Source organism: Trifolium pratense, linkage group LG4, assembly GCF_020283565.1.
Source record: "Trifolium pratense cultivar HEN17-A07 linkage group LG4, ARS_RC_1.1, whole genome shotgun sequence".
Classification (NCBI taxonomy): Eukaryota; Viridiplantae; Streptophyta; class Magnoliopsida; order Fabales; family Fabaceae; genus Trifolium; species Trifolium pratense.
In genome coordinates, this window is record NC_060062.1 from 33,563,041 (window position 1) to 33,579,913 (window position 16,873).

Here is a 16,873-nt window from a genome sequence, read left to right on the forward strand (position 1 = left end):
AGTTCAATGGTCCAAGCACCAAAGCTGACTTCAACAAACCTGTATCTAGTCAAAGGAGGACCAGAAGTGATGATAAAAGTACTTCATCTAGAGGAGTTCAGTGTCATGAGTGCGAAGGATTTGGTCATATCAAATCTGAATGCCCTACTTTCCTGAAGAAGAAGAAGAGTCTCGCTGTTACTTGGTCAGATGAGGATGATTAAGAAGAAGATGAAGGTGAATCTGCTAAACTTGTCAATGCATTGACAGGTGTCTATGAATCTGATGTTGAATCCTGCGATGAAACATCATATGAAGAACTTCTGGCTACCTATAAGGACTTATTCATCAGGAGCAATGAATTCTGCAAAGCCTTGGAAAAACAAAAGGAGACAAATTGTCAACTTCAGGCCGAGAAGAATGAATGTCTGGATATAATTAAGACTCTCAACAAAGAGATTGAAAAGCTGAATGAAGACTTGGAGCATGCTAGAAAACAAGTTAGGGTCTTTGCATCAGGAGAAGAAAAGTTTCAAGCCATGCTTCTAAAACAAAGTGCTGGTAAGAAACCTATTGGTTTTGATTACGAGATAGTGGATCAAGAAATGGGTTACAACAAAGCAACAATCACTACCCCCATTGATAAAACTTTTCCTGTTAGTGGTGGGTTACTACCTCCTCATCCTCCCACACATCAGGGAACTGACACATGGTTAAAACCCAAGCAGCATGTCCAGACTAACTCGATGCCTCAACACCCGCCTCACCATCGATACAACAGGTCAAGATCTAAGACTAAAAGAAGGAATTGGAGGTGTCATTATTGTGGTAGGAAAGGGCACATTAGACCTTATTGCTACAAACTGTACGGCTATCCACAGAATTCACGGCCATTTGAACCCAAACTTGAGAACATGAATGTCAAGAAAGAGTGGAAGAAGAAGGAAGATGGTGTAAGCCTGATAGCTCATACATCACTGCGGGCATCATCTAGACAAGATTGGTATTTTGACAGTGGATGCTCTAGACACATGACTGGAGTGGAAGGGTATCTAGCCAACCTAAGGTCCTATGCCACAAGTTTTGTAACATTTGGAGATGGAGCTAAGGGAGAAATAAAAGGAATTGGGAACCTAATTGATAATGGGTTACCAAACTTAGACAATGTTCTGTTAGTAAAAGGACTTACAGCAAATTTGATTAGCATCAGTCAACTATGTGACCAAGGCATGAAGGTGAACTTCACACAATCAGAATGTCTTGTTACAGATGAAGAAGGAAGACTGATAATGAAGGGAGTAAGGTCCAAAGACAATTGTTACTTGTGGGTGTCTGAAGAAGGAAATTATATGTCTACCTGCCTCATAAGCAAAAATGAGGAAGTCAAACTCTGGCATCAAAAGTTGGGTCATCTACACCTGAGAGGAATGAAAAAGGCCATAGCTGAAGAAGCAATCAGAGGATTACCCAAGCTAAAGATAGACGAAGGAACAATATGTGGAGAATGTCAGATAGGCAAACAAACCAAGGTGGCGCACCCAAGGCTTCAACATCAATCTACTACCAGAACACTTGAATTGTTACACATGGATTTAATGGGACCTATGCAGACTGAAAGTCTTGGAGGAAAAAGGTATGCTTTTGTTATGGTGGATGATTTCTCTAGATTTACATGGATAGACTTCCTTAGAGAAAAATCAGATAGTTTTGAAACATTTAGAAACTTATGTGTACAACTTCAAAGAGAAAAGGGGTCTGTCATCATAAGGGTCAGGAGTGATCATGGAAAGGAATTTGAGAATAGCAAATTCTATGATTTTTGTGCTGCAGAAGGTATCCAACATGAATTCTCTGCTCCCATAACACCACAACAAAATGGTGTAGTAGAGAGAAAGAATGGAACCATTCAAGAGTCTGCTAGGGTAATGCTTCATGCCAAGGGTCTTCCATATCAATTCTGGGCAGAGGCTATGAGTACAGCCTGCTACATACACAACCGTGTAACACTCAAAAAGGGAACATCTGCAACCTTGTATGAATTATGGAAGGGAAGAAAGCCAACTGTGAAACACTTTCACATTTTTGGGAGTAAATGCTACATTCTTGCTGACAGAGAACCAAGACGAAAACTTGATCCTAAAAGTGAAGAAGGTATATTTTTGGGATATTCCTTGAACAGCAGAGCATACAGGGTCTATAACACAAAAACCAAAGTCATTATGGAAACGATCAATGTTGTGATTGATGATGCACCATCCACTCAACCATCGGATGTGGAAACAGATGTTGAACCATCTCCTGACAACTCTGATGAGATGACACAAAGTGAAAAGCCTGAATTAAAAGATGATGAATCTGATCAAGACTCTGTACCTGCCCCAGCAAAAGCACCATCTATTAGGACACAGAAGAATCACCCTAAAGATCTAATCATAGGTGATCCAGACCAGGGCATTGCTACCAGAAGAAAGATTGATGCTATCTCAAACACTTGTTTTGTATCAAAATTTGAGCCTAAAAACATAAAAGAGGCTCTTACTGATGAGTTCTGGATTGAAGCAATGCAAGAGGAATTGAATCAATTCAAGAGAAATGAAGTCTGGGACCTTGTTCCAAGACCACATGGAGTAAATGTCATAGGCACTAAATGGATATACAAGAATAAGTCTGATGAGAAGGGTACAGTAACAAGGAATAAGGCAAGACTGGTAGCTCAAGGCTACACTCAGGTGGAGGGAATTGACTTTGATGAGACCTTTGCTCCCGTGGCAAGACTAGAATCCATAAGGCTGCTTCTTGGTGTTGCTTGCATCCTCAAACTCAAACTCTACCAAATGGATGTCAAGAGCGCCTTTCTAAATGGGTATCTTCATGAAGAAGTGTTTGTTGAACAGCCCAAAGGTTTCATAGATCCAAATCATCCGGATCATGTCTACAAACTGAAAAAGGCTTTGTATGGCTTGAAACAAGCACCAAGGGCTTGGTATGAAAGGTTAACTGAATTCCTGATCAACCAAGGATACAAGAAAGGTGGAAATGATAAGACATTATTTGTCAGAGAAATGAATGGAAACTTGTTGATAGCACAGATATATGTTGATGACATAGTCTTTGGAGGGATGGCGGAACCGATGGTCCAACACTTTGTGAGACAGATGCAGTCTGAATTCGAGATGAGCTTGGTAGGAGAATTAACCTATTTTCTTGGATTACAGGTGAAACAGATGGAAGACACAATATTTGTTTCTCAAAGCAAGTATGCTAAAAATATCATAAAGAAATTTGGTATGGAAAATGCTGCACACAAAAGAACACCTGCTGCCACACATCTAAAGTTAACCAAGGATGAGAAAGGTGTAGATGTAGACCAAAGCCTGTATAGAAGCATGATAGGGAGTCTACTATATCTCACAGCAAGCAGGCCTGACATCACCTTTGCTGTTGGTGTATGTGCTAGGTACCAAGCTGAGCCAAAGATGAGCCATCTTACACAAGTAAAAAGAATTTTGAAGTATGTCAATGCAACTTCTGATTATGGAATAATGTATTCCCACACCAACAATGCTAGGTTGATGGGATATTGTGATGCTGATTGGGCTGGATGTGCTGATGACAGAAAAAGTACTTCTGGTGGATGCTTTTATCTAGGAGAAAATCTTATCTCATGGTTTAGCAAGAAACAGAACTGTGTTTCTCTATCCACTGCAGAGGCTGAGTACATTGCAGCAGGGAGTAGTTGCTCTCAATTATTGTGGATGAAGCAGATGCTTAAGGAATACAATGTTGAACAGGATGCTCTAACATTGTACTGTGACAATTTAAGCGCCATAAATATTTCAAAAAATCCTATTCAGCACAGTAGAACAAAGCATATTGACATTCGTCATCACTTCATCAGGGATTTGGTGGAAGAGAATATTGTGAAGTTGGAGCATGTTGCAACTGAAGAACAGGTAGCTGATATTTTTACCAAAGCTTTAGATGCAAATCAGTTTGAAAGGCTTAGGGGCAAATTAGGAATTTGCCTATATGAGGAATTATAGCAGTTAAGGCATTATGTGCGCGCAACCGTTTTGTTCTCCAAATTTCATCTATTGGCGCACGTAAATCAAGGAAAGACAAAAAATACTTTCCATAACTGCTCTATTACACGCTATCAACTCTCATATCATCATTATTTCTTTCCAAAACTTTCAACTTCCTCTGAACTTCCTGCTGCGATCCTCAAACACAAATCATCATCTCAAATCATCAAAAATCTCAAAAACTTCAACAAGTCCTTTGTGAAAATGTCTCAATCTTCCGGTTCCGCTCAGATCAAAAACAAAATTGCTGATACTGTGAAAACAAGATCAAAGTCTAAGAAGGAAGGAACAACTGTTGTGGTAGATGCGATGCCTTTATCAAGTATTCCTGCAACTACTTCTAAGAAGAAGAAATCTGCAAAATCCACTAAGAAAGTAAGTGAATCGTCTCCCTCAATCTCTATTAAGTCTGATTCTGTTAGGTCTAAGAAGAAGAAACCCCAATCTCCCATAAAAAGGGGTTTGAGCATGTCTGATCTATACTTGAATAAGGATCTTTCTGAAACTGCGAATGTGGAATCGCATGATGCTGCCTCCGGCAAAAATGCGAATGTTGAATCGTCTGTTAAGTCTGTGTCTGAAAAGGTGAATCAAGAAAACCCTTCTGTAGAGGAAAACCCTAGTTCTGTTGAAACCCTAGGAAAAACCCAAAATATTGCTGAGAATGTTGGTGTGAGTAATAATCCTAGTGTTCCTGAGAATATGACAGTTCCCACGAAAGTCATAACTGATGTTACTGAAAAATCCCAAGAAAAGGCTGTTGTAACCGATGCTCCAACCGGTGTTGAACCATCCGCTATACCAACTGATGCTGAAAAGGATGTTGAAGCATCCAAAGAAGGATCTAGCCCTCATGCTAACACTGCCACTGGATCATTTGGTAGTGGATCTAATACTGAAGCTTCCACTGAAGAGGAAGTAAACAAAGAAAGTACTCCTGAACAAGCTGCGGACTCTGAGCCAGAAAATGAAGCTGGTGAAGATTCTGAGAAAACCACCAATGAAGAGCAGGACATAGTAGATGTTGATGAAGTCCCCTCTGAAGAAGATCTGCAACCTCCACCTACTCAGAAAGGAATTGGGAGAAGACTGAGAAGCAGGACCACTACACCTGCACCTGCTGTTACCACTACCCCTGTTGTCACCAAGAAAGCAAAGGACACTACTCTGAAGCCTGTCAAGTATGGCCCTAAGAAAAGTTGGAGCAAGTCTATACCTCCTCCTGAAAAGAAAAAGGTTGTGCTGAAAAGGAAGAGTGCACCATCTAGTGACTCTGATTTTGAAGCTGAAAAGGATGATTCAAGCATCAAGCCTCCTGCTAAGAAGGCTATGTCTGCTAAGAAGGCCATGCCTCAATCTGTTGCTCCTGACATTGAAGACTTTCCTTGTGACAATGTTTCATTTCATCTTCCATCCTATGCTCAACGATGGGGAATCATTTGCAAACGAAGATTGGCTCTGGAAAGGGAACTAGGTAAAGATATTATGGAATGTGAAGAGATTGTGAGTTTGATCAATGATGCTGGATTGATCAAAACTGTGTGGGGCTTAGGCTCCTGCTATGAGAAGCTGGTTAGGGAGTTTGTTGTCAACATTCCTATAGGTTGTGACAATCCCTTGGACAAAGAATTTCAGAAGGTATTTGTTCGAGGAAAATGTGTGACATTTTCTCCAAGTGTGATCAACAAGGTGCTAGGTAATGCTGATGATCCTCACCCTGACATAGATGTATCTGACAATGTGGTCTGCAAAACTATCACAGCTGAAAAGGTGAAAACCTGGCCCAAGAAGGCGAAGGTACCTGCTGTCAAGCTAACCCAAAAGTATGCCATCTTGAATCGTATTGCATCTGTCAACTGGGTTCCTACAACACATGCATCTGATATTGCAACAAATCTGGGTAAGCTCATTTATATGATTGGTACTGGTACTAAGTTTAATGCTGGTCTATATATTTTCAATCAAGTTGTGCAGCATGCTAAAACCTCTGTCACCAAGCAACCCATTGCATTTCCAACTTTGATCTGTGACATCATCTTGTCCCAACATCCGAATATAAGGCATGAGGATGAGTCTGCTAAGAAAAGGGCAACTCCTTTGGCCATTCATCAGAAGCTGTTCAGTAAACAGCATGCTCCAGATATTGCTGGACCATCAAATGCTGCTGCTGACACTCCTATGACAAGGAAGGAGATGATTGCTATGCTGGAAGCAAACTGTAAAGAGCTAGATGAAAAGAAGTTGCAGTTTGAAAGGATGATACATGCTCTCAGGGTTGAAGAGGCTGCAGCTCAAGCAGCTGATGCAGATGATGATGGTTCTAGTGGTGGAGAAGAAGCTGACTCAGATACTGAAGGAGAAGAAAGTGATTCCTCCCCAAGTGCTTCTGTGTAATTCTGATGTTTTCTTATTTGGATTTTATCTTTTTGTTTTGCATGTCTGTGGGCTGAGCCCTGAATTTAGCACCTAGTGTGCATGGTTTGTAATATTCTGTCTGCACTTTCTGTTCTGCTACTATCTGCACTGCCTTTGGATATTATTTTATGCAGTTCCCATTTTGTCTATTTTGTGGCTAAAAAGGGGGAGTAGTTATTGTATGCCATAATAGATGCTGAGCTTGATGTGCCATCAGATGCTGGATCATCTGAATACTCCTATGCATGAATTAAGGGGGAGTAAGACGAACTTGGTACTCGATTCTATTTTTGAGGGGGAGCAATATTTTTTTTGCTTAGCACACAATGTGCTACTGCATGTTGAAGCATCATCTGTTCCTGAGAATTTATTTTTCTCAGTTTTGAGGGAATTTATTTTTCCCCAGTGTTTCTTTTATGAGAATCTTATACTCTCTATTGGCAAATTCCTATGAGGCTCTTGTGCTTATCCTTCCGCTGTTGCATGCCTCTGAAGTTCTAATGTGATACATGATAAATATGCTATTTTTATTTTGAGGGGTTATTAAAACAAGCATGTTAAATTGTTCTACTTTACTTCATGATTGTGTGCCTACGTTGAGTTGAAGAAAAGGTAGCCTGTGTATCCCTTTAGGACGGTTGAAATTATCTTAGGATGTTTTAGCCAAAAATTGCCAAAGGGGGAGATTGTTGGCGTTGTATGATTGGCCTCATTTTGCTAAAACATGTGATCTTTCCTGATGTGGAACTACATGCTTCCACCATCCAGTATAAGCAAGATGTTCGGTACAATGCTTCAACATTGGATACCACATCTAGTAGGCCGGGCCTGTGTATGTTGAGATCTCGCGCCTAAGTTCTAAATATGGAATCCATAATAAATGATCGTTTGTGATAAGGAGCGTTGTCACGCATAATTATTAATGGATCTCGTGATCAAGTTTTGCTTACTAATCAGATCTTCAAGTTAAGGAAACAAAACATTTTAATCGAAGAATATTCCTTGAAGGATCCATTAATCAAGCTATGCCATTGAAGCCTAACTGAAGACCTAGCCTGAGCTCGTGAAGGCTATTTAAAGAAGGTTGAAGCCTTTGTTCAAATCACTGAAAACCAGAATTGAGTCTTACAAAGCGTGAGTTTAGGTTTTAGTATTGTGTTTATTGTGTTCTAAGTCTTGTGTTGATTTCCCACTAGACTAGGAACTGTGTGTTTGTGCATTGTAATATCTCTGGAGCTTCTAAGCAAGGAGATAGTGTGTGTATACAATTCCAAAGCTTTTAAGTAAGGGATTGGTGTGTGTTTTATGAAGTGTGTCTTCACCTATTGAATCTAGAAGTGTACGATCACAGTGGATGTGATCAAGAGGAGGTGAGCGGAGGTTCTCATACCTAGGTGTGTCTTAGGTAAGATATAGCACGGGTGGTGATTAGGTGAGAAGTCATAAACGGGAGGTTTATTGAGGGCTTCAAACTAATACTATCATAGTGGATTCTCTCCTGGATTGGTATCCCCCAGAGTAGGCTTATGCTGAACTGGGTTAACAAATCACTGTGTTAATTTACTTTCAGTTTGTTTAGTTTATTATTCCTTGTGTATGCGCTGTTGGATGTTGGATCATTGATTCACGCATTAAAAGTATACTATAGTGGTGAAGCGTTGAGTACAACATCTTTATACGAGTGTGCCAGAATTTCACACACAAAAACCAGCCCATACACCAGAAACACAAACAAAAATAACAACACAAGAGGCAACTTTGCAAGATTGAATTGAACAACACAAACCATGGGAGAATCAAAACTCCATCGCCCACACATCACCTAAGCAAGACAGTAACTTGATCCAATCAATCTGTAAATTGATTTTAACATAATTCCGAACATGAATAATTGCAATTCCAGGAAGCAAAACTCAAATAAGGGAATAAGTTGGCATTTCAGGAAGCATAATTGCAACCGAATCGATGCATTTCGGTAGAAAGAAACTGAATCTAGATTACAACCTGCTTGCTGTGTGTGCCTCTGTTGTTGTTCGTGCGGTTTGCTGGGTCCTAAATTGAATTCGGTAGATAGAATCCGAATGGAACTTAGACATATATTGGGGCATTTTGGGATTTTTGGGGGGTTTCGGAGCAACTAGTGGGGCCTAAAAAGCAATTTTCGAAAAATATTGCAATAACATGGGTCACGTTATTTCTAATATAATTAAATTTTGCAATTATGGCATGTTTGTATTATCTTATTTTTGAACATATGAAAAATAGTTTATGCAAATATATAAATTTTTATGTTAATTTATAAGTTCTCCTTAGCAAAAAATAGCCTATGAATATTACATAAAAATTTATTTATTTGTACAAATTTTTTTGTATAATCTCAAAAATAATTAAACATACCCTTAGGCAATAATTTGCAATAAGCTCAAAAATAATTATTTCGGTGGTAGACATGTATAGGATGGGGGAAGAGGGGTGAAGATGGTGTCAATGTCTTTTTGCATGGGATGATGAGTTTTATTTGAAGTGTTGTTAATTATGTTTTGGAGCAATTTTTCTTGTAGGTTGATATTCTGATCTTGATAAAGGGTATTCGGCTGAGCTTATCATTTTCTAACTTGCCTTGTTCCGCTAGCAGTGGTTGCTCATAATGAAATTATCTGGAATAATATTGTTCCTTTAAGTGCCTCTTTTTGCTTTGAGGTTATTAAATAATATTCTCCCAATTTTTTCAAATTTTCGTTTTGCTTCTCTAGGAAATATTTTCCTTTTTTTTGTTGTATAAAAATTAAAAAAAAAAATTTATATAAAAGATGAAACTCAAAACAAAAGATAAAAATAACAACATTTGTAAAGAAAAATACATCATGTTGAAAGTTAATGACTCTTTCATTGAAACTAAGTTTCTGATGAGAATGTTATTACAATTTGTCTGTTCATTCGGAGTCCGATCATCAAAATTCCTTTTCTCGTTCGTTTGTCACTCCAATTAGATGATATTGAACAGTCGGATTAATTAAATTTCAAATCTCTAATCAAAATCGGTAATTTCAGTCAAAGTTCATCCCTTTTCATTGAAACTAAGTTTTCGATGAGACTATTATTACAATCTGTCTATCCATTCGGAGTCCGATCATCAAAATTATTTTTCCCATTCGTTTATCAGTCCAATTAGATGATACTGAACGGTCGGATTCATTAAATTTGAGATCTCCAATCAAAATTGGTAGTTTTGGTCAAAGGTCATGACCCTTTCATTAAAACTAAGTTTCCAGTGAGACTGTTATTACAATCAATCAATCCATTCCGAGTCCGATCATTAAAATTCTTTTTCACATTCGTTTGTCAGTCCAATTAGGTGATATTGAACGGTCAGATTGATTAAATTTGAAATCTCCAATCAAAATTGGTAGTTTCAGTCAAAGTTAATGACCCTTTCATTAAAACTAAGTTTCCGGTGAGATTGTTATTACAATATGTCTATCCATTCGGTGTCCGATCATCAAAATTCTTTTTCCCGTTCATTTGTCAGTACAATTAGGTGATATTGAACAGTCGGATTGATTAAATTTGAAATCTCCAATCAAAATCAGTAGTTTCAATCAAAGTTCATGACCCTTTCATTAAAACTAAGTTACGATTAAACTGTTATTACTCTGTCTATTCATTCGGAGTCCGATCATCAAAATTATTTTTCCCGTTCATTTTTTAGTGCACATATATGTGTTAAAAGCATGACAATTTCTAATATGAATCACTTCTTCAATTGGTCCATGGTAGATCAGTAACTAAAAAATATATAAAATATTATCGATAATTTATGTTTATGTTTGAAACTCTAATTTAATGATTATTTTCATTTTTATGATTAAAAAATCATTTAATTAACACCGATTTAATTAATACAACATATGATAAATATGTAACTCGTACTAAATTGAAGTTAATAATGTCTTCTTTTTTTTTATCTGAAAAAATGTGAAGAGTCTTAATTTTTACTTTTAAAAAATATTATTGATAATCGTTATAATTTCTGATAATTTTAAGCATTGTTCCACGTTCGACCACTTATTAATCCGGTGAGCCAGCATATATTTTAAACTAAAAATTAATAATACAACTATTTTAATTGATGAGAAATACCAATATTGACCCTGTAATAGTGGAACTATTAAATTTCCAAATACATGTGTTAAGAGCATATTCCATGAATATCCTGTTTATTGTGCTCTCTCACTGTACGGTAACCTTAACCTTTATATATACTGCTTGTGATCGTTGCTGGTTACTTTTTTTAAAAAAAAAAATTTCAAACATTTCCTACCAAACTTTCGTAGGAATTGCTTCCTAGAATCCAACGTTTCCTAACATAAAAAACCTTTCCTACGAATATTTTGTAGGAAATGCATTCTTGGGTGACGAAAGCAATTTTCGTAGGAATTGTTTGTCGGAAATGCAGAGAATTCTTGTAGTGGACTACCATTGAAAGATAATTTGATTCGTCACGGAATGACTTTTTTGCACTTGGATTTATGTAAAGGTGGTTGTGGAGTCATTGAAACCTCCAACCATTTGTCTTTTGGGTGTGACCTTTTTCCATCTATCTAGAATAAAATTCTTCTTTGGTTAGTTGTTCATGGACCGCTATCAAATGTCGTTGTTGATCACGCTTTACAATTTTGTAATGTTTATGTTTTTGGTAAAGGAGTTAGGACATGTATCCAAGCGGTTTGTTGATCACGCATCTGGTCGGGTGCGGGTCGTGTCTCGGGTCAACAATTAAGAAAAATCAGACATGAATGGTTGTATATGGGCGGATGCGAGTCACTAAAATTCTATCTCTTCATAACCGAAACCGATCGAACAAGGAGGTGTAAAATATATTCTAATATATATTTTAGATCTATTTTAATTCCTTCTTCTCTTCTATTGGATCTACAGATTTGAAACAAAGTAACCGCATCTCACATTCTTTATTTTTATTTATTTAGTTCTTCTATCATTTAATGTATTATACGTACGAGGTATTGAATTATTTGAAAATTACTAAATTTTAGATGATGAAGTTGTAGATGTAAATAAAGTTTCAATATAACCCATAATAACTAAATAATGAAGTTTTAAATGTTAATAAAGTTTCAATATAATCCATAATAACTAAATAAATCGAAGATATAGTCGATCGAAATTAAGTCTAAATGATTGTGATTTTTATTAATTTGGTAATTTTTGGCTCGAATCCGATCAAAACGGACCAATGATCAAGTCTATATCATTCATAGAAACCAGAGTAAATGGAGGAATAAGAAATCGAATCGATCTGATTTTTTATTTTTTTTCAATGGCTCTCAACTCATCTAGTATATTTTATTTATATTTGATGAAGGAGAAAATATATAATTCGGGAATGATATAGCTGTGTCAAAGTGCTTTTTTCGTGTCTTGCTTGCAGTGGTCCTTTATTTCTTAGCATGTGCCGGAACCTTTCGGTATACTCATCCGTAATATTTTATAAACAAAAATTTATTTTTTAGGTTCATTATATGTTTAAATATTTAGACCACATTCATTAAATATACGGTGAATCTAGAAAGTTGATTCCTATTCAAGCATTTACTCCTGCTGATGCAGTAATAGCCTTACACGTGTTTGGTACCGTTTCATAATTTTTTATGGAAATGTTTGGTTCTCTTCAATTTGCCTTTTATGATCATGATATTGACAACATCATGGTACTACTAGTACTTTTAGATAAATATAAATATAAATATTTTGATAAATATTAGTTCTAGAAAATCTTTTTTGTCTTAGACTCTAAATATTTTTCATAAAACAAATACATTTTTTCTATATAAAAGCTGGATATTTTTTCATTCTTAAATATTGATGTCATTTTCCCAAATGCAATACTAAGATGAAGTAATACCAGAGTTGAGAGTTGTTCATTATCAGAAAAGTGATACCAGTTGTAATAACAAGTTAATTGATTAGAATTTTTTATTTTATTTTTTTGGCAAAAGAAAAAGTTGAAATAGTTAATTGTTTCAAAAAGAAAAAATTGTAATAGTTAATTATTATATTCATTTTCATCTCACAAAAGTTCAGCATCATCAAAAAAGAAAAGAAAAGAAAAGAAACTTTTCTTCATTTCCTTCTCTGCGTTACTGCATCTTCTCAATTCTCAAGGTTAGGTCTACTACTTTCCATTATTCATTTTATGTTTTTTTTTTGTCTGTGTTTTGATCCTGTCTAATTAGCGGTTTTATTGCTTTAGTTCTAGTATTTTCTGATGATTTATGCGCATAAAGTTGTTAATCCAGTGTAGTGAATTTAGTCTTGAAACTTAATTTTAGAGATTAATTTTTAAGCTAGAAGCTAATTAACCACTTAAGTCAAATTTGTGTGTTTTGGTTGCAAACAATCATCGAGTGAGAGAGTGAAGTTGAGAGATTACTTTTTGGATTTGGAAATTTGATGCTTGAACTCTAGAATTGTTGTTGTTGGCATTCAATTTTCATTTATAATTTTTGAAGATCATATATATATATTTTCATTTACAATGGAGTTGAGATCGAACACAAGACATCTGACATACCCAAATCTCTCGCCACTGAACCAAACCTACTGGCTTGAAGATCATAAATTTTGAAAATTCTGAAAAATACCCTAATATAAAAACACTTGACTTCAGATCCAATTTTAACTTTGTGATCAAAATCACACTTTATCAAAAATTCAACTAAAAACTCAAAACATTGAATATTGTGATTCTGATTACTAAATTAAACATATATTATTTCTTAATCAATGTGCAAAACTCACTTGTAAGCTATGAAGCACAAACACTCATTGGATTAGCTGTGTCCCGGAGTCAGTGTCCGACATCGACACGACACCAACACTTGTGTTTACATTGAATTTGTCATTTTCTCAAATTATTAGCGGTGTTGACGTGTTATTGTCAGTGTCTGTATTGTGTTTGTGTCCGGTGTTTGTATCTGTATTTGTATCCATTCTTCATAGCTTGTAAGTAATAACCAGCAACTCCTTATATACAACAATCAAATGAAACTAAAATTGAATTGAGTATTAATGGTTGTTTGGTTTTGGTTTTCAGAATTCAGACAAGGGACACAAAGGAAAATCAATGTGCTCTGTCTCTAAGAACCATAACATTCTATCCTTGATGCATTGGCACACAGGTTTTTGTTGTGCCTTATTATCTTTTGAATAGACAAATGTTAGTGGTTATGTTAGATTCCAGGGTTTAAATCTCGGACCTCCTTCGGTGTCGCATTTAACAAATTCTAACTAGCCAAGGAAGTGCTATTTTAGTTCATATTTCATCCTAATTTTAAGGCTTACTATGGAGAATACATCAAAAGTGTTGATGCAAAGATATGAATTAGGAAGATTACTAGGCCAAGGAACATTTGGAAAAGTTTACTATGGAAGAAGTACAGTAACTAACCAAAGTGTAGCTATTAAAATGATTGACAAGGATAAGGTTATAAAAAATTACCAAGCTGATAGCATAAAAAGGGAAATATCGATCATGAGACTCGTAAAACATCCCAATATCATACAGCTTTTTGAGGTCATGGCTACAAAGAGCAAGATTTACTTTGTTATTGAATATGCTAAAGGTGGCGAGCTTTTCAAGAAAGTATCAAAAGGAAAGCTCAAAGAAGATATTGCACACAAATATTTCAAGCAGTTAATTAGTGCAGTTGATTATTGTCACAGTAGAGGAGTATACCATAGAGACATAAAGCCAGAAAACATTCTATTAGATGAGAATGAAAATCTGAAAGTATCAGATTTTGGTTTAAGTGCTTTTGCTGAATCAAAAAGGCAAGACGGTTTGTTACATACAACTTGTGGAACACCTGCTTATGTTGCTCCGGAAGTCATCAAAAGGAAGGGTTATGATGGTTCCAAAGCTGATATTTGGTCTTGTGGAGTTGTTCTTTTTGTTTTGCTTGCTGGTTATGTACCTTTTAATGACATCAATTTGATGGACTTGTATAGAAAGATAAGTAATGCAGAGTTTAAGTGTCCTAATTGGTTTCCGAGAAATGTTAGGAAACTATTGTGTAAGATGTTGGATCCAAATCCTGACACTAGGATATGTATAGATAACATTAAACAATGTTCTTGGTTTAAGTATGGATCAAATGGTAGACAGAAAAAACAAGTGGAAAACAATACTATCTCTTCCTTGGCTACAAACTCTGTAGCACCGACACATCTGATTGAAGGTGTGTCGGTGTCCGACACCGACACGACACCTACACATGTGACAAATCATTCTGATGAAAGGGATGAAACTGAAAAGCAAGAGTTGGTTGTACCTGTGAGCATAAATGCCTTTGATATTATCTCTCTTTCAACTGGTTTTAATCTATGTGGATTCTTTGAAGACAGTTTTAAGAAAAAGGAAGCTAGGTTTACTTCGAGACAACCCGCATCGATAATTATTTCGAGGATGGAAGAGATTGCTAAGAGACTGAAGATGAAAATAAAGAAAAGGGCGGCTGGTTTATTGAAATTAGAGGGAGTTGATGAAGGTAGAAAAGGGATATTGTGTATTGATGCTGAGATTTTTGAGGTTACTCCATTTTTTCATTTGGTTGAAGTGAAAAAATCAAATGGAGATACATTGGAATATCAGAAAATACTGAATGATGACATTAGGCCTGCGCTTCAAGATATTGTTTGGGTTTGGCAAGGTGAATTACAAGAACAATCTCAACAGTCCGGGCAGCAGTAGCATCAGCAACAGGCAAAGTCGGAAGATCCTTCGTTTTTATTTTTATTTTTGCATTTCCTACTATGCAAATTTTTCAAAAATAATGTTGATTCTGGTTATCTTTCATGTGTTTAATAATGCCATGACCTTATTGTAACATAATATTGTTTATCTAATTTGGCATGTAAATGTTAGTGTCGCATTTTATGTATAGTTTGATGGATAAAAACCAGTCCTAGTGTCTTCTCATGTGTTAAAGACATGAGTATTGAATTGTTTTCATCACCAATCATCATTTGAAATTAATTTTCTGGTTAACAAGTCCTAAAACAAAGTGGCTTCTCATTTGTGAACCTACCAAATTAATTTGTCATTCCTTTGCACTCAAGCTCGTAATTTTAAATTGTAGCCTGCAACCGCAAGTGCAGCCTCATTAAAAAGGTTTTAAAGATCTCTGCATCTGTAATTGAGGCTGCATCGGCCGTATTGGCTCATATTCACAATTAGTACCATTTGCAACCACAATTTAAAACCACATTCATGTTGTTAGTACCAAAATATATTTCTAGACAGTGATAATAATATGTAACAGATTAACTAGACATTAGTTTTTAGTTCTCTATCAATCATTATCTTAATTTGACTTAGATTTAGAGATTGGGATCTAATTTTGTACCACTAATCTATCCCAATATATCATGCTGCCAAACCATGTCCACAACTTTAGATGAAAACAATAAGAAAATCAGAGAGACACACTATCTATAAACTATATATTCCATACCAAATTTTAATAGAGGAAATAGTCTTATTGTAGTTATGAATATCATCACCATATGAAAAGTAGTTAGGATTGAGTTTCCAATATTACATATATGAGATGAAACATTCATATTTCATATAACCTTTGTGTCTGTCATGAATATCACAAAGGTATGAGATCAATTATTGCTTTGAGGGGGATTGGATCAGCTGCCTCCAAAGATAACGACCAGAAGCCATGTCAACAAATGTCCAAAACCCTGATTATAATGCAACCTTAACCTGTTGTGAACAACAAACCAAGCCAGGATGTAATAAAAAGACAACATTTTTATACAGAAAAATCTGTAGCAGTAAAAGTGTGGAAGAGGAAGAACAAACCTTAGATTTGGAAGGTGCATTTAAGGTTGGTTTAGCAGAATCCAAGGTTTCTGTTTCTGAGGTGTGTTCATTGTTTTGGTCCAACTGATCAGTGAGTTGAGGTTGAGATCTGAGGTTTCTGAGAACAAAGAAACCAGCAAGAGTAGCTGACAAGAATATAAGAATGATGTTTTTGGTTCCAATAGTTTCTCCGAATTTTCATTTTAGTTCCTGAAAAAAAATTTTACATTTTTTAGTCCCTGAAGTTTATCCGTCAATGTTTTTAGTCCTTACTTTTCGTTCAACTCGTGTATACTTTCCCATTTTTGAATGATTTTGTGTATTCATGTTTATAATATTATAAGAACATCTCCGATAAAAATTTAGAATTTTTTAACATAAGATGAATTAATTATGAATTTTTATGTGAAAAAACTAAAAAATCTATATTTAATTCATCTTTTGTTAAAAAAATTTAAACTTTTATAACAGAGATTCATATAATGTACTAAACATGATTGCA

At 35.7% G+C, this 16,873-nt stretch overlaps 2 protein-coding genes across 2 annotated transcripts; both read left to right on the forward strand.

Annotated features, from left to right (window-relative positions):
* Positions 1-4,268: 4,268 nt before the first annotated feature.
* Positions 4,269-6,669, forward strand: LOC123922529. Its single transcript, XM_045975240.1, has 2 exons — positions 4,269-6,429; positions 6,614-6,669. The coding sequence occupies exons 1-2, from the start codon at positions 4,269-4,271 to the stop codon at positions 6,667-6,669; spliced, it is 2,217 nt and encodes a 738-aa protein (XP_045831196.1).
* Positions 6,670-12,260: 5,591 nt separating this feature from the next.
* LOC123924387 (CBL-interacting serine/threonine-protein kinase 2-like) lies at positions 12,261-15,513 on the forward strand. Its single transcript, XM_045977259.1, has 2 exons — positions 12,261-12,662; positions 13,594-15,513. Exon 2 carries the CDS (start codon positions 13,843-13,845, stop codon positions 15,247-15,249), a length of 1,407 nt encoding a protein of 468 aa, XP_045833215.1. The 5' UTR covers positions 12,261-12,662; positions 13,594-13,842; the 3' UTR covers positions 15,250-15,513.
* The last annotated feature ends 1,360 nt before the right edge of the window (positions 15,514-16,873 follow it).

What these genes read in the sequence shown, in the direction of transcription:
- LOC123922529 (XM_045975240.1), top strand. Translation starts at nt 4,269, where the DNA reads ATGTCTCAATCTTCCGGTTCCGCTCAGATCAAAAACAAAATTGCTGAT. An exon ending in AGATACTGAAGGAGAAGAAA is followed by an intron (nt 6,430 to 6,613) that starts GTGATTCCTCCC and finishes TATTTTATGCAG; the next exon opens with TTCCCATTTTGTCTATTTTG.
- LOC123924387 (XM_045977259.1), top strand. Translation starts at nt 13,843, where the DNA reads ATGGAGAATACATCAAAAGTGTTGATGCAAAGATATGAATTAGGAAGA.